This window comes from Leuresthes tenuis, unplaced genomic scaffold (assembly GCF_036924035.1).
Source record: "Leuresthes tenuis unplaced genomic scaffold, fLeuTen1.0.hap1 SCAF_16, whole genome shotgun sequence".
Lineage (NCBI taxonomy): Eukaryota > Metazoa > Chordata > Actinopteri > Atheriniformes > Atherinopsidae > Leuresthes > Leuresthes tenuis.
Genome location: NW_027325370.1, coordinates 9,064,292 through 9,085,400, shown reverse-complemented (window position 1 = coordinate 9,085,400; position 21,109 = coordinate 9,064,292). Strand labels below are relative to the sequence as shown.

At 39.8% G+C, this 21,109-nt stretch overlaps 3 protein-coding genes across 3 annotated transcripts; 2 read left to right on the top strand and 1 right to left on the bottom strand.

The window, feature by feature from the left end:
- Positions 1-874: 874 nt before the first annotated feature.
- On the top strand, positions 875-5,034 carry atp5pb (ATP synthase peripheral stalk-membrane subunit b). The gene is made up of 7 exons (XM_072366578.1): positions 875-991; positions 1,730-1,766; positions 2,423-2,568; positions 2,769-2,932; positions 3,132-3,257; positions 4,046-4,225; positions 4,789-5,034. The coding sequence occupies exons 1-7, from the start codon at positions 964-966 to the stop codon at positions 4,864-4,866; spliced, it is 759 nt and encodes a 252-aa protein (XP_072222679.1). The 5' UTR covers positions 875-963; the 3' UTR covers positions 4,867-5,034.
- Positions 5,035-7,132: 2,098 nt separating this feature from the next.
- eps8l3b (EPS8 signaling adaptor L3b) lies at positions 7,133-14,053 on the top strand. Its single transcript, XM_072366495.1, has 16 exons — positions 7,133-7,224; positions 7,311-7,375; positions 7,468-7,626; positions 8,878-9,027; positions 9,165-9,250; positions 9,361-9,494; positions 10,212-10,288; positions 10,415-10,489; positions 10,588-10,733; positions 11,445-11,658; positions 12,051-12,079; positions 12,182-12,275; positions 12,869-12,985; positions 13,074-13,162; positions 13,280-13,412; positions 13,488-14,053. Exons 1-16 carry the CDS (start codon positions 7,194-7,196, stop codon positions 13,527-13,529), a joined length of 1,641 nt encoding a protein of 546 aa, XP_072222596.1. The 5' UTR covers positions 7,133-7,193; the 3' UTR covers positions 13,530-14,053.
- Positions 14,054-14,881: 828 nt separating this feature from the next.
- LOC140271384 (glutathione S-transferase Mu 3-like) lies at positions 14,882-20,177 on the bottom strand. Its single transcript, XM_072366580.1, has 9 exons — positions 20,070-20,177; positions 17,316-17,391; positions 17,158-17,222; positions 16,989-17,070; positions 16,776-16,873; positions 16,602-16,697; positions 15,518-15,628; positions 14,963-15,068; positions 14,882-14,899 (listed from the first exon to the last, which is right to left on the bottom strand). Exons 1-8 carry the CDS (start codon positions 20,103-20,105, stop codon positions 14,973-14,975), a joined length of 660 nt encoding a protein of 219 aa, XP_072222681.1. The 5' UTR covers positions 20,106-20,177; the 3' UTR covers positions 14,882-14,899; positions 14,963-14,972.
- Positions 20,178-21,109: the final 932 nt, after the last annotated feature.

Sequence of the window (21,109 nt, the reverse complement as noted above, 5' to 3'; positions counted from 1 at the left end):
TGAATGTTACACAGGGATATATTATGTATATTGAAATAGAAAAAAATTATGTTTGTTGGAAAAAACAATTACAGAAATAATAGAATAGTCTGGGTTTACTACTGCTACTACTACTAATAACTATTTTTGATATTGGTTCTCATCCAAGTTTCTTATCTGTGTGTTTACTTTTTTACTCTGCTGTATATTAAATAAGGTCATGCTAACACGTTTAAATATGAAGTGGTGAAGTGGTAGTGTGGTGGTTTGCACCGTCGCCTCACAGCGAGATGCCTCCCGGCTCAACCCGCTGTGTGGAGCCCTCATTTTCTCCCCGTGTATGGATGGGTTCTCTCCGGGTACTCCGGCTTCTTCCCACCGTCCAGAAACATGCATGTTAGGTTAATTGACTCTAAAATTGTCCTTCGGAGTGAGCGTGCATGATAGTTTGTCTTTGTGTGGCCCTGGACTGGCGACCTGTCCAGGGTGTACCCCGCCCCCGCCCGATGACCCCCGGGATAGGCCCCAGCCCCTCCGCGACCCGACCAACGGATTAAGCGGATATATATGGATGGATGGATGGGTTATAAAATGTGAACATGTCAATTCTATTGTATTTTTTTGGTTGTTTTTTGCAACTCTTTCTTTCTCATGTGTGATTTTTTTCTTTTGTGCTTTGTTTTAATTTAGAAATGTTGTTCACTCTCGATTTTCATGTACATTTCAGCACAATGACCCCTCTTTTGCTTGATATTTGTCCTCTAAGCGTTTGCTGATGCACCACTTCCAATTTGTATACAGTGCCATCTAGCGGCCTTCTTCTTTAACTCGCCTACAGTAAACAGGAGCCTCGCTGTAATCTCGCGTTGTTTCAGGAGGATTTCTCGTGTGTCCGCCATCCTTGTGGCTCTTTGCAGAAGGGCACAGAGAGGCCGATACAAGGGTGCCTGGAGTAGCAAGAACTTGGCACTTCATTCTATAATCATGCTGTCCAGACTCGTATTTGTCTCAGGTATGTATTAAACCAGTCTTTGACATGGCAGTAATGCAGGCTTAGCTGTACTATAAGCAAATTGTCAAGCGGAAGAATTAAAAGCTTAAATGATTGAAGCTGAAGGGTAAAACGAAGGCCGCATACTGAATGAGATATGCTAATGCTAGCTTGCTCAAGCTAATATAACTACAAACAATGTGTCTGCTGGGAGGCTCTTGTTTGTGAGTTTGTATCAACTGTTACTAGATATGCAGTTCAATGTGGCTATGTATTTATAACATGCACATTATTTTTTATTATATCTCAGTGAACTAAAGCTACGTTAGCTAACGTTAGCTTTGCACGTTTGCAAATGTCACCTTATTGACAGCTAGCTCTCTAATCCTGATATCTTTATAAGGATCGCAGCATGCTCTTCAAATGTTTTTCTTTTTGTTCCTTCACAGTTTGTTTATATAGAGCCTATTAAGCTTCGTGATATGTTGTTCTTTCAGAGCCTACATCATTCATGACTTTCATCATAAAGTAATAAAGTCACATCCTCGTCAGTTTTTCATATAAACTTCGTCAAACTTATGCCACATAATGCACCAGTACTTGAATCAGAATTGACTTTGTAAAAGCTAAATGTCTCAGCTGCACACACTGTTTAGGATATATTTTCAATACACAGTAAAATAAGTAGATTTAGACATTGATGATTAAAAAAAAACCCCATTAACTGTGTACTTAAGCACTTGTCTTTTCTGCTTGTAGCCAGCTCACTGAAAGGCTGTGGCCCCATTGGCGCAGGGTAAGTAACAGCAACATTGAATTATTCTTTCAGTGTTTCTCCTTTAGTTCTTCAGGCAGAACAACAGGAAAATTTCCATTCAGTGTGACACAGTCCCTCACTGAAGCGGCGATGACTCCATCTTACATTTATTGAATGCTGTACTTATTTGTGCGTATGTACATACTTTAGTGAATCGGAAATGAGAAAGTATGTGCAGGTTTAGTGATGGCAGCTCAATACCGGGTACATGTGAGTAGTGAAGCAAACACTGCTGATTGAATTTGTATTATAATGTGTGGAAAGGAAATTGCTACTGTAAACAATCATTTGGTAGAAGTATGCAGAATATAGTTCTTACTGTGAAAATCAAGCAAAGACTTTGGTGACGTGAACTTTATATTGACTCATTAAAAACTGTTTGTGCAGTACAAGCATCCAAATGTCTGAAAGTCTGGCTTAAATTGCTGATGGTGGCCAAGAAAGGTAGCTGTAGCTGGATCAAATAGAAGTCAGCAAGGAAAAGGGCCAGCAGCAGCCTAGCAAACTTTCTTTGTCAACCTACGGGAAATGCAGCTTTATTGATCTTAAATCAACGTGATATCATACTCTACAAGGAAAACAAATCCCACAAGGTCTGTCCTCTAAAAAGCAACTAACAGTATTGTCTCCCTCAGTCTGGTCCATGCGTCACGCTCCCTCCACACATCGTCCCAGAGTCTGGCCCCAGTGCCCCCTCTGCCAGAGAAGGGAGGCAAAGTCCGCCATGGCATAATCCCAGAGGAGCTCTTCCAACTGTTGTACCCCAAAACTGGAGTCACAGGTCAGTACGCTTCTAGCAGATGCAGGACCTTTATCTAATGCCCGTTATCAAAAGAAAGCCTTCTTGGTAGACTGCAGCTCCTTATACGACTGCACACTCAGCATTTTAGGTCCACCCTCATAATAATTATTCTTTCAACAACAAGCTGCTACCTGAGTATTGCGTTAGTGAAACTCTTCTCATGTCATTTCCCTCGATAGGACCTTACATGCTGGGTACTGGACTCATCCTCTACATGCTGTCCAAGGAAATCTACGTCATCAACCATGAGACCTTCGCTGCCGCCTCCATAGGAGCCGTCATCATCTATGGTGTCAAGAAGTTTGGTCCAAGTGTTGCAGAGTTCGCTGACAAATTGAACGAGGTAGGGTGACAACTGTATATATATGTGTGTGTTTATCTTTTTCTTGGAAGTAAAGAATAAGGTACATTAACATTTGCAGATTTGTGTGGATGCTTCAGTTTTATTTTTTTTTCTGAACAGTGGCAAGAATACTGTTCAAAATAACTCTGTATAATGATTATCATCCCTGTAATCCTGCTGTCTGCCGCCCCTTCTTTAGGAAAAAGTGGCCAAGGTCCAGGAGGTTAAGGACCTGGCCATGTCCAGTCTGGAACAGGCTATTGAGGATGAGAAGAAGGAACAGTGGAGAGTGGAGGGAAGAGCAGCACTTTTTGACGCCAAGAGGGTAAGCACCATTGACATTTACATTCCCCAATATCTTCACAAATCATAACATGCTGTAACTCACATATTTACGCTTCAGGATATGTTGCCAGCTTTGACTTTTAGCTCAGACACTTGAAAAGGCTGTTTATTAACCTCTACAGGCAACAAGGTGACATTGCAAAACACACTAAAGCTAGGTGATGACCGAAAACATCAGTCTTCTATTGATAAGAGGATCTCTGAATGCAAAGCAAACATCTGTTGGGGGAGTGGACTCGAATATAGTAAAATGAATGAGAATCCACAGAGATCTATAATATGTATCAGACAGAGTAAGTAAGAAAAGTTCTTTCTCATGAAGACACAGACAGAAGATGAGTGAAAACAAAAAACTCGGCTACTGCAAACAGAAAAAAGTAGCATCATATTAGTGAGTCCAGTGTTTGCTTCTACTCCGCTACACCTGTGCACATTTACTCTGCATGCAGTCTGTCTCGGGCATCTTGAAGAGCCTTTCATACTTCCTCTGTGGATTTATTCTGTTTTTAACGGCTCCTGTTTTTTATGTAATCCCGGACGATCTTTGAGTGGAAGTCAAACCATCTTTTGCCGAACTGCTTGCTCTTGTTATTGAAGATGGTTCTTTATGACGGTAGTTAAGTGTTTGGGTTATTTTAAGGCTGCAGAAGGAATCTGGGATAAGTCACATGCCTCTATCTTTTCTTAAATACTAGAACTTTCTCCCAGTTTTTTGTATCAGAATGCTGACTGCACATATCTGGTTGACATGTTTTATCTCATTCGCAGAACAACGTGGCCATGCTGTTGGAGACCAACTACAGGGAGAGGCTACATATGGTGACCAGTGAGGTGAAGAGACGTTTGGACTATCAGATTGCCCTGCAGAACCTCCACCGTCAGATGGAGCAGGAGCACATGGTCAACTGGGTGGAGAAGAGTGTCGTCAGTAGCATCACCCCTCAGCAGGTCAGTCATCCTTTACTGTCGGTGTCTCCATTGTAAAACATCTATTTTTGCTGTAAGATTAACTTAATATGTGGAATTAAGATAAATAGCCTTTTTATGGTAGAGCTGGTTTAATGTTATTTACTGTATTGACCTGGAAACAAGATAAGTCTGATTGGAAATATAACCAACTGGGACCCCGTTGTCCTTTTTTTTATTTATTTATTTTTTTAGGGTTCATAACAATTTGAAAGTTAATCTGAGATTTGAGTCTGGTTAGCTGTATTTTTATTTTTTTATTTTTTTAGCCTCTTCTCTAAAGAAGAATGACATTGTGTCAATATGCACCCTGCAACATACCTTGAAAAATGGCCTTGTTAGGCACTTTGAAATACTCATCTTTATGCTGTGAAAAAATCAGGCTATTCGTTTGTTTTAAGCTTTCATGACGCCTCCTTCGCCTCATTCACATAATGGAAAGATATAATCTACTATGCTTGTGACCTAACAAGTCTGCTAACTTGGCATTAAACCACTTTTCTAACGTGTCTGTCTGTTTTGGGGTTATTTTTTATGTTTTTCAGGAGAAGGAGAGCATTGCCAAGTGCATCACAGACCTGAAGGCGCTAGCCAAGGCCACTCAGGCCAAAGCTACGGCCTAAACTGAAGACTACTTATGTCCCCAACTCATTGTCCCAAGACGAGACGCCCCTTTTCTTTACAGAATAAACTATTTCTCTTCAAGAATTGTCTCTGTCCATATGATGGGTGTGTACAGTATTTACACGTCAGCAGATGGTAAAATAAATGGTTCTCTTATTCATCTTCAACTGGTCTGTTTCTTCTTTTATCCCCCCCAACATTTTGATTAAGCCTTGCAGTTCTTCTGTGACGTCACCATGTTTTTAGCTTTATAGAATATGTTTGAGTTACATTAATGTCTTAAGTTTGAGGACTTAACAAGTGGCTTTAGAACCTTTGACCAATCTGAAGGAAGCTTGGTGCAACAGTATCTAGCCTTTGGACTTACAAGGCGCAGTTTTTCTGCCTTTCACCATAATTAGGCCACCCCCTCTTGATCAGTCACTCCCATCAGTGAACTTTGTTCCATGTGCTTTCACTCGCAAGTCAAGGAAATATTTATCCATAAGCTCTGTGAGGAACAGATGTATGTGCCATGAGAAGACTTGGTAGAAAATCACTTTGAAGGAAGGGAACAATGACACTGGAGCAGAGCTGACGCTGAAAGGTAATGATCAGATGAGATTTTCTAAGAGTTGAAGTTGCTTGACGTTAACATTGAATAAAATTTATTGAATCGCTATTTGCGACGCATTGCGTCCTGTTTTGAGATGGAAAATATTTGCTTTTACAGGAAGTAGGTGGTTGTTGCCAGGAAAAGTCATCGTACATCTACATTCAGTGCAGGAGGTAGGTGACGGATCATTGTTAAACTGAATAATGGATAAAATCTGCTCAGATGGAAAGTGATTATGCCCGTACCTCTCGATATCTCAGCAGGACCAGCTGCTATAACAAAATATCCATACTTGCCCACCATAAATGTTGGCCTGTGTAGTCAGTCAGGAGGTAAAGTCTTCATCTTAGCTTGCTTATTCAACCTTTTTGTTAATTTAAAATCTGAATTTTATGGCTTTTGTAAGTGATAAATGGACATTGCCCTGTAAGTGCCACTCGCCTCTGGATATGTAATCGGTTTCATATTAACTTTTTGTTAAAAACAGACGAAGGGGCAGTCATTAAATATTAAATACTTTAAAGCAGTAGCACAAGAAGAAAGCTGACGGCAGCAATGTTTCCTCGTGATTTCGTGTTCAAGAAAGCCAATGTTAGCAAATAAAAAGTGCAGCATATATTAGGAGTTAGCAAGGCAGCTGAGGTAAATCATTTGCTTGGTTGAAATGTAATGTCTTTCATTTTGATATTTTAACTGTTGACTGGTAAAAAAAAGAGATTACACAGAAACTGGTGTATTTTTATGACTCATGTCATGGAAAGATGATATGAGCCCACAGGGTTCAAACACAGGGGCCCAAATAGTAAATTGAGCCCTGTGTCAGAGCCTTATTTCAAAGGCAGTTAACATTTCTCATGAGCAAGTCAAACCAACACAACTGAGGCACAGAACAATAAAAAAGGAAAAGGAAGTAAACTCACCGAGAAGCGCTTTAGTGAGATTCAATACAACTATAGAGAGAGAAGAAGAAGACTAAAATTGCTAATGATAGTCACAAAGCTATAAAGCGTTGCAAAAGTCTACAAACATTGAGGACTCCGAATTAAGGAGACTTTGCGGTTGAGACAAAGCAATAACAACAAAAAGATGAATGGAAATTGCAGATGCATGGGAAACCACTCCGATGACCTCAGAAACATCGATGTCACTTACAGCTGCTTTGACTGTTTGAGACGGGGCGTATTCTTGTTTCAGAATAACAGGGCGTGCAGAAGCCCATCATTTTATGATCTGTCCTTGCACATCATAATGTTGTGAGTGACGTCTTTTCTTACAGGTTTGAGCAACTGAGAGATTCCTGCTGATCTGAAGTTTAGACACAGCGGACTCATAATGTTGAGAAATACAGGTCCATTCTCCTACTTTCCAAAGTGAGTAAATGTCAGGTTTGTGTTTATTTCTGTTGAAGTTATTTGAGCATTTTGAGTTCTGCCAACACTCTACATACCTGTTCACACCCTTATGTGACAGAACAACTCTTCGCTATGGTAACCATGGAGCTGTTTTGAGTTGTGAACTGTGGATAGCTTATCTGCAGTTTGCTGTGCTGGTGACTAAGATGATTTTATTGGCATGTAATGTGCTCAAGCTGCCCAATCAATTCATGTACACCACCTCACCTGTTTATATTACCTTTTGTTTTTCCTCAGGGGTTTCTCAGCTGAAGACCTGCCTCAACAAAGGCAGGCTTTCCAACATGACCCTAAAGATTCCCCGTTCCAGAGAAACAGCATGACCAGACCCAGTGGGAGAGCCATTTACAGTACGTTAAGATACATAAGCACCTCTTCTCTGTTTACGTGAAAGTTTGTGCGAACAAAATATGTTCAGACATGTCCTTTATATCAGTGCAGAGAAAGGAATATGCCGAGACGCTCAGCAGACAACCAGACAATTTTCAAGTCAGAGTGGAGGTATGAAATCTATACCTGTGAGGAGACATTATTCACTATCAACAGTTTAACCTGAACTCTCTTCATTCACAGTCCTCCTCTTCTCTCCACAGCACCTGTTAACCTGTGAGCTGGATGGCCAGGAATTGAAGACAGTGGACGACTGTTTGGCCAAGCTCAAGAGACTGGATAGCAAAGGTCGTCTGTGGCCTCAAGAGATGATCATGGAGATTCAGGGAGCGTATCTTCGACTCAGTGACATTGAAACTAAGGTTGGTTGTAGAAGAATAACTGACTTGGGCTTATAAGTTACATTCATTTGATGATCAAGTTTTCCTGGAGTAATTATTGGTCTTTGGACCTACATGTTACTATTTAACAGGCGTTTCAGTTCATACCACAGGTGATGGATGTGGTACAGACAAAAGCTCTCACTTTACCTCGACCACAAAGTACTTTCTCAATTAGTCAGAAAACCTTTCCTTCCCAGACCTTTGTAAATGAGTGCAACACAAAGTTGTAAGCACACTGTGGAGTCACAGTCATGCCTTTAAGATTCAAGGTAACGAGAATCAAGAGGCTGATCCTTATGCTGTTATAACTGTGTTAATATTACTTACACTTCAAAGGAGAATACCGCTGAGCTGTGTCTACTCACGACAAGTATGAGATTATCTGCTGCCAAGAGTAAAATTATGACCTAGATAATTGAAAATACATGTAATAGATAGAAACAACATGCTAGATATTACAGTCCCAGGAACAGGGTAATAATGTCATGGAGCTATTTAAATAATATATGACTGAATGGGCCTATCAGACACCAAAAGTTTTTCTTGACATTGTCGTTAACATTTCTTTTTGGCAAGTCAAACACAAAATGACTGAAAATAGCTAAAAATATGCACAAAAGGGTAACAAAGAGACATAGATTATTGCATGAATGGATGTAGATATTAGATTCGATCAACTTTATTGATCCCACAGTGGGGGAATTCAGTTGTTTAGGCAGCTCACTGGAAGGAAAGCGTTAAGTGCAAAGACAGTAGTTGTAAGTAAAAACCCCGGTTAGAACATACAAAACAACAAGGAGACATAAGAGGAAGCTAGACAACTGCAATGAGCTGCAAAAAGCAAGCAAGGAGACTCAAAATGACCTAAAAGTGAACCAAACTGCTAAGAAAGGGACTCAAACTGGTGGAGAATAATCACAATAACAAGTCACAATAATCACAAGCTGAGTAGAAAGATTAAAACTGACTAGAGGAGAAGCTACAGTAAATGAAAACAAATGTAGGGACAAAACAACAAAAAAATGATAAAACTTTAACGTGTGCTTTTTTTTGTCTCCTCCAGTTAGGGTGTCTTGTTTCTCTGTGGGGCAATTGGGGGCCCTATGTCTCATAACCCATCCATTATTTCCACCACTGCGCGATATGAACAGTTACTAAAATATCATGAAACTGATTGTAAACTCTTTATTCAGTTTTACTGATTTATGGCTGCTTATTCTTATTCTTCAGGTGGAGCTGGAGTCAATACCTTTGAGTTGCATCATGGAAACCAAAGCTGTGCTGGACAGCTGCGTCTACAACTCTCTGCTGACACTAATTGTGCAGGAACGCAACAAGAGTGTCCCACAGGTCTTCATGTTCCAGTGTGAGGAAACCGGGGTGAGTCCTAATTTGCGGGAACCGACTGTAAATTTAATTCTCACCTCCAGTTCCAGATAAAGAGGGGTGTTTGTCACCAGTATCTGTACTGCTACGGTCAGTGTAAGGGTGAGGTTAAAACAGGTGTGTTTTACCAGGCAGGGGATATTAAGACTGATCTGGATAAGGCAGCACAGGGTAGAGGTGACAACCCGGACCCATACAGAGAGCAGTTTGACGTCAGGTACAGTGTTCAAATAAACATGCAAACAGATAAAATCTCACTAAAATGAGATCGGAGGAAGGAAAAAAGGTAGTCCTCAAACATTAACGACTCTCTGTTGGTGTTTTCAGGAATAATCTTGAGAATATCATCGGTCAGCAGGCTTCAGGAAGCTTCTATCGTGGTAGGCCCCGTCCTGTGCAGCAGCCGATGACACCGCCACCACTGGACCACAATGTCCAACAGCGGGACAACATGGAGTCTGGTACACTCAAAACATTAAAGAAAAACTAAATTTATATTATTTAACCTAGCGGAGAAACACACATGAACTCTGACAGATGTGCTTATCTAAATGCATTTTTTAATTTCTTCAGAAAACATTTTATGGGTGTGTTATTCTCAAATAAGCAATAAACTCTCTTAGACCATGTCAACATCCTTATTATTTTTTGGCTAATTTCCACTTAGATTACATACCTGTTCCACAATCCTTTGCTCCACAAGATGAGATGATGAATCATGGTAATCTTCATGAAAGGCAGAGCAGCCCAGTGATGACTCCTGAGACACTGAATGACAAGAGGAACACGGTCAGTGCTGCGATAACTGTTCTCACAGCCATCAGTTTGCAATAGATTATCATGAAAATCGTCACCTTTTCTGGCTCTTCTCAGGGCAACCATGCTTTGGCTTCAGAGAGATTTATTCCACCTCTTTTGTCCTTTTCACAGGAAATTCTGAACCATGTTATAGGTGATTTGGAGATCTTCATGGAAAAAGCTGTGATCGCAGCAAACGCACCCTTACCGCAAGAGAAAAAGGGCAAGAGCAAAATATGGAAAAAATCCAAGAAAAGTCCAAAAGGTAATAATTACCTGTATATGACAGATGAACCAGACTCTCTGACATAGATGTTGGCTAAGTGTTTTAATATGGCTGTAATATATTGTTTTATATGTTTAATATATCTCTCCTGCAGCACCATCTGCTTTTCTGCCACATTGGGATGAATATGTCTCCTGTCTTCAGAAAATCAAATATGGATTCAATCTTCTGGTAAAAACTTGTTTTTTTTTTAAAGATTTCGAAATGATAATGGTTTGGCAATGATTTGGCAGAGCTTGATAACATTTTTTGCTGGAATGTGTAACCGCAGCAGAAACACTCTTCATTACATTACAGGGCCAGCTGGATGGGGTTCTCGGCAACCCCAGTGCTTCTGACTATGTCCACATCTTCTTCGATAATTTAAACATAGTAAGCAGTTATAATGCAGTTTTTTCAGTCTTTGGCACTCTGCTTTGACCATATTTCCCTGTCTTAGTTGTGACCTTACATGCTTAATTTTCCCTCAGATAGTTCGTCTCTATCAACCTGATCTGCCTCCCACTGTGGTCTCTCCGCTGCTGACAGATACGGCTCTGCAGCTGCTCGATCGGGTTGTTAGTGAGGATGAGGAATATCTGTGGCGGTCTCTGGGAGACTCTTGGTTCACTCCCAGGTAGGATAAATCTTTCTCTCACAAAGTCCTCTTATAAAAACCTCTCTTATACGACCAACTGAACACACCTACTCTATATCTCGCTGACACACCCGAACTCTGGGCGTTGTGCATCTCACTGCTGATGTGCAAACACAGGTCAGGGGTCATTTTACTTTTATTACAAATGGAAAAAAAAACGTCATATGTTCATATTTTTAACATGAGGCAGTGCCCGAAAACAGAAATGAACATAGTAACATAAAAGGAAATGTGTTTTCAAGTATTGGAAACCCAGTCTACTTTTACCAACTCCCTGTATTTGTTTTTCTTACCCTAAACCTTAATCAGAAATCTAAATGAGGTGGCTCTCAGTACAGTTGTTAGTGGGAGTGTGAATTGGTTCTGGTGAAGCAATATTTCTCCAAAAATGCATTTCAGAAAGGGCCAAGAACTGATGCAAATAATGGTAATAACAGTAATAGTAATAATGATACTGATAATTGTCTTTATGCATGTTAGCACAGTAAACCTATAAATGAGCATTAAGTAACCTTTCTAAGCTAAGCTATGTAGCTTCGAACTCTAACTTTAATCTCTTGTAGCCATTTCCTAAAAACTACTCCTTTAATATGTCCTCATGAAGGTTTATAAAGACAAATTGAAGGAATTGCTCTAACATATTCTTTATAATGTCAGCTTACTGTTTACCCCCCTCCTGCTCTCTTCCAGGTCAAACTGGCCAGAAGATGTCCCGCCTTACATCCCACAGTTTTATGATGGCTGGCTGCCACCTGCTCCACCTCATATACCTTCCTCCCTTTCCCATCAGAATGGTCCTTTGAGCAGGAACAACAGCCAGCGGTTTCCCGGTGGTGGACCAGTGAATGAAGGCCAGAGTTTCTCACCCAGAGTGATGCACTGGCAGCCTGAGGAGCTAGAAGAGGTAATACATAACACCACCCTACAGACGCCTGTAACTGGAGGGTTCAGAAAATGACTGTAACTCTTGGGCGTAATAAATTTTAATCCAAAGCACTGCAGCAATCATATCTACTGTCTTCTTAACAGTTAAAGCAGTTTGTTTGGCAATTTATTTATCTTTAGTACTTTAGCAGAAGCAGTACCTACAGGTCAACACATCTATAGCTGAGTGTGTTTTCCCATATGCTAGATAACAGTGTCAACTGTTGACAGCAGCTGAAATTACCACCACTGGCAATCAACCCATTTTTAAGTGCTAGTTTGCAATGAAAAATAAAGAAAACTATGAAAGCTATGAATCTATCACATGGCCCATGTTCAGTTTCATCATGCTGAACTTTATGCTTTTTACAGCCAATGGCCAATGGTCCCAGGAGTTCACGGTAAGCTCACAGCATGTGTGTCTGCACAATCCCATTTGAGAAAAACATTTCTGCACTTCTGACTGTGCATTTCACTAATTTATTTTTCTGCTGCTGTTTCAGCCCCGGTGAGGAGCCTCTGCAAATGCGTGTCATATACGACTTCATGGCCAGGAACAACCGAGAGCTGAGTATTATGAAGGGAGAGGTGGTTCAGGTGAGAAGACGAACATGTTGCAGTAACAGATTGTGAAATTCTGGGACGATACCATTTAAGATATTAAAGATAATAATTTGGCCAATAGCTGTCAGTTTTTGCCATTTGTTTTTCATTTAATGCAGGGAACATAATGAAATATGTATCATAAAAAAAGATTTATTCTTGTACTGTAGTTTACCGTCTGCCTTACAAAACACTGTTTCTCATTATCAACTGCATATATAAAACTAACGCATTTTGACAGCCATCTCCACGGACACATCCTGTGTTCGAGGATACTTCGCTAAAAATGCCCCAATGCCCACTTATTTGTTGACTTTAATGAATAAATCATAAAATGTTTTTTCTCAACTACACAAGATGGGGAACTGAAATCCACTTAGAGGGAAAATAGGAATGGTCTGGATTCTGGCAGAAACTACAGCTGCTGCAGAGAGGAGCCAAAGTCCAGGATTAATGATCTTTTTAAACTTGAAAAAATCAGTTGAAAGAGTTTTTTCTTGTTAAGTCAACTTTTGGTTTGTATACATACCATGTTCCTGATCATTGCTGTAACATTTGGTTATTGTCTTTGTGTGTGTTTTTCGTAGGTGATTCAGAAATCCAGACAATGGTGGCTTGTTCGCAACTCACAGAATGAGGAGGGCAATGTTCCCCAGAATGTTTTGGAGCCGCTGAGTAGCAGTGGACCCACAGGTGGTCTACCGGTGAGCTGAGTGGCAGGTAGTTCTGATGAAAGACGGACATAACAGGTTTTCTTGTGTGATAGTTTGTTCCTTTAACTTTCCCTCACAGCAGGACACTCGCAGCTCAGTGACTCTGAACATGAGATCATCACCTGCAGAGGTGAGAGCCTGGCTTGAGCAGAGAGGTTTCTCCAAAATGTGAGTACCATTCTTCTCAGAGGCTCTGGAAACTTCAAGATGTTTGTACTATACGTTGGACCTGCCTTTCACAGACTGAAGTTGGACATTTTTTGTTTTCTGCCTTCTTTTGGACAGCACTGTCTCCACCCTCGGGGTGCTGACTGGAGATCTGCTTCTGGGGATGTCAAAAGATGAGATACGGACTGTATGCCCAGAGGAAGCAGGCAAAGTCTTCTTCCAGCTTCAGGCTGTCAAGTCATCAATTGCAGTAAGTAATGATGATGCAATCTCCACACACACCAAACTCCAACACATCAGTAATGTTTAATCCTGTTCTCAGCAGCTGGCCAGTGAGCCATCTGGCATGTACAACGGCCGCTACTGAGAGACGCTGCCACAGTACTGGAGACTGTTTGCAGCTGTGGATCAACACGTGGAACTACTGGTGTCCAAACTGATCTCTTGTATTAGGATTGATCCTGTAAATCCCAGCATCAACTGAACTTCATCCACTTCTGCTGTGTTAATTCACCAAAAGCACTTTTAGTTGAAGGATCCACTATGTTGTATATCTTATCAACAGTAACAATCAGTTGGGAAATAATCTGCACTGTAAACTATATTGTCATTTCTTTTACTGATTAAAAAAAATGCTTATGTATGTTGACATCTGAACTATTCAGAACAACTTCCATCTTATGTTGCGAGTCTAAAAAGAAATATTCTTCTGTATTAACTTGCATCCTCATTGTTTTCTTTAATCCACAATTTTCAGATCATATTAACTGTACAAAGTGTGACGTTAAATTGACAATCAAACTAAAATGAGGAAAGAGGGTGCAAGATTGACTTTAATAAAAAAAATTGTGACAAATATAACAGGTGCTTTGACTGAAATTAAAGTTTCCACTTGCAATGTCTTTTAACGTCAGTACATTGTTTGTTTTATTTTCTCCTTTAGCAGAATTTAGAAACTAGTGATGGTATTAGAAAAGGCGGGTTCCCACCTGGTGACCCCAGAGACACGTTGGTCAGCACTGCTCACTGTTCTATATAGGAATTATAGGGATCAGGAGGTTCTTCATTAGGTACTGAGTCAGTATTAGAAGGTTAATTGTTTAATTTAGGGAATTATTCACTGAGTCTGGTTCATGTTTTTGCAGTCAAGTGTCTGATATTTACCAATTGTTCAAAGGAGCCTTGGGAAGCGATAAGAAATATGTAGCGTCCGATAACTACCAGTTGTGTAGAGGAGTTTCGGGCTAAATTAGGACATTTTGAGAATAACATATTCCCCAGTTAGTGTGTTCAGAAGAGGCTCAATAGATATGCACACACAATATCCTGGCTTTGTGCCTGTTGATGGGAAACATGCAACATCTTCAGGGTCACCAAAAAACAGGCAGGTTCTACTTAATGAAAAGCAAACCCACAGTGAGGCAGAGATTTTAGGGGATCCGAGCTTGACAGATCTCTCTAGACTTGATGCATCATTCTGTAATTATGATACAGGCCTGGCTGACAATAAGAGTTTCTGTGTTCGACCAAGTCTGTGTCAGCAGAGTTCCTTCTGCATCATCTGCACACAGGCTGTTTGAAGGTGACCATCCCCAATACACCACAGTAGAACAAGTTTCTTGTGTTTACTTTGAATCTTTGACTGTTTTTGACTATATTGTGATAAATGACATGAAGCCTACCGAAGCAACTTGTTAACAGATTATAGGACAGAGGACAAAAAGCACTTTATTGTTTCTTTAGAACTGAATTTATTTTGTACTTATGAACAGCACTTTATTGTTTCTCAAATGCATAAACGAGTTTTTCTTCACAGCTTCTTGTTTCCCCATTTGGCCATCCTGTTGAGGACGGGACCCTTTATGAATCTGTTCGACTTCATGTAGGCAGCAATCTTATCCAGGGCCTACCATGGTGAGAAAAAGTGATTTTAAATGCAAAGTTGCAAATTGCACAACATGGATAAATATAACAATTTTGTTTTCTTTAGTTGAGCCCTGCCGGAGGTACCTCAGTCAGACAAGCCAACTAATTAAAATAGAATAATCAGGTTCTTCTGGCTCCTCCAAGAGCCTTTAATGTGTCCATCACTGCCATTTCTACGGTTACCATGGTTACTAGCATCTACTTCAAGAAGGGGTTTTAGAGGCAGAGCTTAAGCACAACAGAGAGGGAGGGACCTGCAAGTTGTATTCAATCATATCTATGCAGCTAAGCCCACCTTCTTGTCAAAATGACGAAGTTCTGCCATGGTCCCAACACAGAAGTGATCCCCACTGATACATTAATACTGTACGTGGAAATATCACAGAAACTGCCCCGGTCTGTTGGTATCTATCAGTCCAGTGTTCTCACCTCAAAACGGTCCATAAAGTCTTTGAGGTTTTTGAATTCATTCAAGCAGGGAGGATGGAACAGCCTGAGTTGATCCAGCAGCTCGTACATAGTGAAGTCAACAAATGTGAGCTGTTGTCAAGAAAAGCTCACGTTAACAGATGCTGGAAACAGCAGCAAAAGAAAACTCAGTAGCAAGCTCATAGTCCAACATTTAATCGTGTTAGAATTCTCATTATCAACATTTTTAAATTAATTTATTTGCCAGAACCTACATGTTTCTTATTCACTTATATATTTTTAATGTCAAACCACAGTATCTGAACCCAACATGTGTGCATGCTGAACAAATGTGAGCTTTATATAAGACAATCAAAGCACATCCATATATAAAGGCTCCAAGTGCTTAAAAGTAAATTATCAAGATCCCAAGTGTGCCCTATGCTCCTGCAGGAATGCATGTTAAATAACCTCTGAGATATGAAAGACTGCCCATCTGAAAATGTTTCAAAGTTAACCAAAAGCAGACACAACTGGAAAAAGATCTTATTACACAATTTTAAATGCAAATACTAGAGTTGCATAGATATATCTGCATAACATCTGTATCAGATGATATCAGCTTGTTGACTGCAATTGGCCAATCAGCAAAAAAGGATTGCATAAACCGATGGCAGTGTGCAGTGTTTATCGGATGTTGCATTGACTTTGCCCTGAAACTGACAGTATTCATTTACAGCTGCAGATTCAGCAACTATCCAATAGGTGGCAGCCTAATTCAACAGCAGGTGATTTATTTTTTCACAAGAACATTTAGTTTGGCCAACCAAGCACTGAAAAATCACGAAGTAGGTAAAAGTATAACAGGCTAAAAGAGCATTTCAAACAGTTATTTTGCACACAAAGGATTCAAAAGATTACACTAAAGGTTGGTTAATACAGAATTTGTGCTCATTCACAGACAGACTGCTTGAATACTAAGTAACTAATAACTAACTGCTATTTTTTCATAATGCTGATGTTAATGTTTCATTGACACTAAATGAAGAAAAAACTATGCAAACATCTCTAGTAAACACCCTTTTATGGTGATGAATTGATGTACCTTTTCACCAGCAAACCACTTCCTGTTTCCCATGAAATCTGAGAACTGCTTCAGTACACCTGGCAGCGTCTGGAGATACTCTGGCTTCATGTTATCCTGATTCCAGAGAGGAAAGCCTGTTATTAGTGGAGATTTAAAGGTGTGGAATGATGTCATATTTAAGTTAATACTCACAAAGTCAGTGTAGCACAGCCTAATGAAGGCAGTTCTGACGTCCACAATCTGGTTCTCCAGGATGTCCACTCGGACCTTTTCATCCTCAGTCTCTCCGCCTGTTATCAGGTCAAAATGTTCAGAACTGAGAAAATGAACCTGAAGCAATGAATTTGCTCATTTTTTGAATATTGTGAATAAATGAAAAAGAGGACATAGAACTTTTATACTTACACAAATTGTGCTTACGAGCAAGGTATCTCATGATGGCATTGCTCTGCACTATCTTCCGGTCTCCATCCACCAGGTAGGGTAGCTATAATGACGTGTTAATCACAGTAAATTATCAAATAGTTTAAAAATGCCTTTCATTAAAATCATTATGATGGGGTTAAACTCTTACGTTGGGGAAATCCATTCCAAGTTTATATTTCACATTAAACCAGCAGCTCTTGTCATAGTTTGGAGCTGAGTGAGAGACATGTGGGTCAAGTTAATGAGTCAGATCTTTAGTCAAATTAATGACATCTGTTCTATAGGTTAGCTGAAAAGTTAGGTTACCTTCACCGCAGACGTAAACCTTGTTCTCGTATTTGGTGCCGGTGTACTCCATCAGGAGGCGGATGTATTGGCCAAGCTGCACGAGTTCCGAGGTGGGAGAAGGTTTGATTTAATGCCAACACACAGAGCTCTGAGGTTTATTGACTTTCCATGGAGGACATACACTTATATTTTAAATATCTTTGAGATTATGCTAAAATGTCAAACTAAAATGTGAAACTTAACAGACTTTAATAACTTTTTATATGAAAACAATAGATTTTAAGTAATAAACACCAGTTTTATGTGCCTTTTAGTCACAAGCTTTAAGTCACAGACAAGACAGAAGGGTGGAAAGTGGACAAAAATGAGAGTGGATGGAAAAATAAAGTGGAAAGCCAACTGGAAGTGCTCACTGACTGTGGATGAAAACAAATTGTTCTCTTTTTCTAGCCAGGAACCTTGTTGAAATTGAATTTATCAATCAAACAGTAACTCTAACAAACCCAGAAATCTGTCATCTCTCTAACATGGAATAGATAGTCGATACGTGGACATCGATGCTGCTGTGGACACTTTAAAAACTGGCTTAAACAGATCAACCTCTGAAGCGTGTTCACAGATGTTGTGACCACAGCTGATTTTTCAGACCTGAGAACTGAGCTGCTCTGAGTGGCATTTGGAATACAGATATTCCCTTGAGATGACCAAATCTAAAGGTTCTGACAGATATCAAGCCGTTTCTGAGCCCTGAACTGATCTGTTGCCACCCGAAGCAAAAAGGCAAGAAAAACACAAGTATGCGAATGCCAAATACACATCCATCACAGCTCTGTAAAAGGCTACCGAAAACAATTCAAGAGAAAATGACATCAAATGTGGATTCAGACCCCAAAGCTTTTAGATTTTTGTGATTTGTGAAGAAGATTTCACATTATCTTGAAATGAATATGTACCCAAATTTCAACCCCTTCAAGTTAAACATTTAGAGAATTGAACTTTCACCAAGTTTCACCAGGATAAGAACTGGGTGTTAATATTATTCAGAGGCATTTTAACAGTGATAACTGCTCATGAAGTAAGTATATACCCTGCGGCTTAATTTCCAATTGGCAAATTTAGTTGTATTACTTAGCCAGAGAGAGCAGATGGCAGTGTCTTACAGTTTCTCAATGTTGTTTAAAACATGGTTAAATCAGTTACCACATTAGATAATCTCAAAATGAGAAGGTACAAAAATCTTAAGATGAACCTCAAGTAAAACATTTAGACTTTAAATTTCCTCAAGTTATCTGAGTGCAAACATCAATCTGTGGCCCAGAAACAGTTTTAACTGCTCATAAATCAGGTTAATGACCTGCGGCATAATTTCTGATAAGCATATTTAGATTAAAATTGTACCAACATAACAAACAAATGCAATACTCAGCATTTACTCAACCAGAGAAATCAGGTCCCTTTGTCTGGCAACTTGAAAATGTTGTATAAAACATGGACATATCAGATAACAGCCTCAGTTTAATTTTTTTCAAATTCTGAAGCCGTTGCAAATGTCACAGATGAAGATAACAGGTTGTGAGCATGTGCACAGGGGCCCCAGATGCAGTCACGTAAGATTTAAGTACTCTGCTAACACTTACTTGCTCAAAAACACACAGGTGTTGTGTGAGGAAAGTTATATGTCAAAAGAGCACACAAACAGATTGAAAGGCAGCTAGGTGGGTAGTTAAGTTAAGTTAAGTTAACTGAAGGGGAAAAAAATCCAAAATAGCTCATGTAGATCTTTTACCTAAATGTTTGAGGGTTGCTGTTCTGTCAGTGAGATTTTGCAGTGTTACTCGTAGCAAAAAACACTCTTTGATGTGTCTGTATGTGATATTAACACTTTTCCTTAGAAAATGATTCCATACTTTTAGGTGTTGTAGCTGATTTAAATTTTTTTTTTTTAATAATAATGGCCTATTGCATTGCATCAACAGCGCTTCTAAGGTATCAGAGAAAGTTGCATACGGGACATATACACAGTCTGTCATACCCTCTCTCTGTGAACCCCAATCAATATTCAAATAACAAGTGTTTTGTTTTGCACACAGGCCAGATCATGTTTCTTTAAATAAGTTCAGCTTTTATTTTTCTACCTCATTTTCTTTCCATGGAAATTTACAGTCCGACATAGTTCATAGCTCTACTCTATGATGAAATATGTATTTTTAAACCTGTTTTATTTTGAGAGTTCAGATAATTTTTCATTATGTCCACAATGACCATATGCAACTTGATACATTAAAATCGCTATAAATGCAATGAATCAGGCCATTATTAATACAATAATCATTATTTTGCATCAGGTGTAGTTTTGCATCAGAATCAACCTCTATAAGTATGTTTTTCTATATTATTATTGGCCAACAATATAATATAATGAAATGATGATGAAAAATGTTTTGCAGGGAAAAATGGCTTGCAGTACGTTATAGTGTGCCAGTAGAGTTCTCAATTAATAGTTACATATCAACTCTATAAAAATCAAAATTTTTTACAACTGCGAATGACTTTGCAAAACCTCACAGACACAACAATCCTCAAACAATTAAGTAAAATATTTGTATGAACTATATGTTTTTGTTTAACGTGGTGAATCTGACGCGCAGAAATTATGGATCAAACTCTGCAAAGTGCGCGCTCCCGCGTGCAGAGGACGCTCTTCCTGTCAGGAATAACTACCTTGAATTAGAAGCTATTTACTTCGTTCTCAGTGAAAGAGGCGCAACTTACCCCGCGGATATCCCAGTAACCGAATGTCACTGCCATTTTTGCGAAGTGTTCTGGAGCAGGTGTGGATATGAACGGAGCAGATGATGTGCACAAAGCGCTGGTCTCTGTCCGGAGACGCAGAGGGGAGCTGATGTTTTATACAGTGTGTGAGGGGACAGGTGGAGGAGGTGGGCAGGGTGAACAGGCGGCTGTTCATTTTATTGTTGTTGAGTGAAATAAGATTACACTAATCAAGGCAGCCACGGTTCGTAGACCCATCCCACATGAGAAATGCATTGCTCATCAAAAAACCATCAGGCAGCGAGTCAAGAAGTTTCTATAACAGAGACGCGTAAGAGGAAAACGCATGCAGGGAGAACTTTTTATACAATATAATGTATTAAACACAAATTTGACAACCATCTCCACTGACACGTTCTGCGTTTAAGGATAAGTAACTAGAAATTGTCCCAAAGCCACTTATTTGTCAACTTCAATAAACAAATCATAAAAGTGCAAAACGTTTTTTTTTCTTAACTCCACAAGATGGGAAACTTCCATCCATCGAGAGAAAAATGGGAAAAGGTCAGGTTGGCTTCTTCTCAACTTAATTACTGAGGAGGGCAATGTTCCCCGGAATGTTTTGGAGCCGCTGAGTAGCAGTGGACCCACAGGTGGTCTACCGGTGAGCTGAGTGGCAGGTAGTTCTGATGAAAGACGGACATAACAGGTTTTCTTGTGTGATAGTTTGTTCCTTTAACTTTCCCTCACAGCAGGACACTCGCAGCTCAGTAACTCTGAACATGAGATCATCCCCTGCAGAGGTGAGAGCCTGGCTTGAGCAGAGAGGTTTCTCCAAAATGTGAGTACCATTCTTCTCAGAGGCTCTGGAAACTTCAAGATGTTTGTACTATACGTTGGACCTGCCTTTCACAGACTTAAGTTGGACATTTTTTGTTTTCTGCCTTCTTTTGGACAGCACTGTCTCCACCCTCAGGGTGCTGACTGGAGATCTGCTTCTGGGGATGTCAAAAGATGAGATACGGACTGTATGCCCAGAG

What these genes read in the sequence shown, in the direction of transcription:
- LOC140271384 (XM_072366580.1), bottom strand. Translation starts at nt 20,105, where the DNA reads ATGGCAGTGACATTCGGTTACTGGGATATCCGCGGG. An exon ending in TTGGAATGGATTTCCCCAAC is followed by an intron (nt 17,071 to 17,157) that starts GTAAGAGTTTAA and finishes ACGTCATTATAG; the next exon opens with CTACCCTACCTGGTGGATGG. An exon ending in GGCTGTGCTACACTGACTTT is followed by an intron (nt 16,698 to 16,775) that starts GTGAGTATTAAC and finishes CTCTGGAATCAG; the next exon opens with GATAACATGAAGCCAGAGTA.
- eps8l3b (XM_072366495.1), top strand. Translation starts at nt 7,194, where the DNA reads ATGACCAGACCCAGTGGGAGAGCCATTTACA. An exon ending in TCAGTGACATTGAAACTAAG is followed by an intron (nt 7,627 to 8,877) that starts GTTGGTTGTAGA and finishes CTTATTCTTCAG; the next exon opens with GTGGAGCTGGAGTCAATACC. An exon ending in TCTTCGATAATTTAAACATA is followed by an intron (nt 10,490 to 10,587) that starts GTAAGCAGTTAT and finishes ATTTTCCCTCAG; the next exon opens with ATAGTTCGTCTCTATCAACC.
- atp5pb (XM_072366578.1), top strand. Translation starts at nt 964, where the DNA reads ATGCTGTCCAGACTCGTATTTGTCTCAG. An exon ending in CACTTTTTGACGCCAAGAGG is followed by an intron (nt 3,258 to 4,045) that starts GTAAGCACCATT and finishes TCTCATTCGCAG; the next exon opens with AACAACGTGGCCATGCTGTT. An exon ending in GTAGCATCACCCCTCAGCAG is followed by an intron (nt 4,226 to 4,788) that starts GTCAGTCATCCT and finishes TATGTTTTTCAG; the next exon opens with GAGAAGGAGAGCATTGCCAA.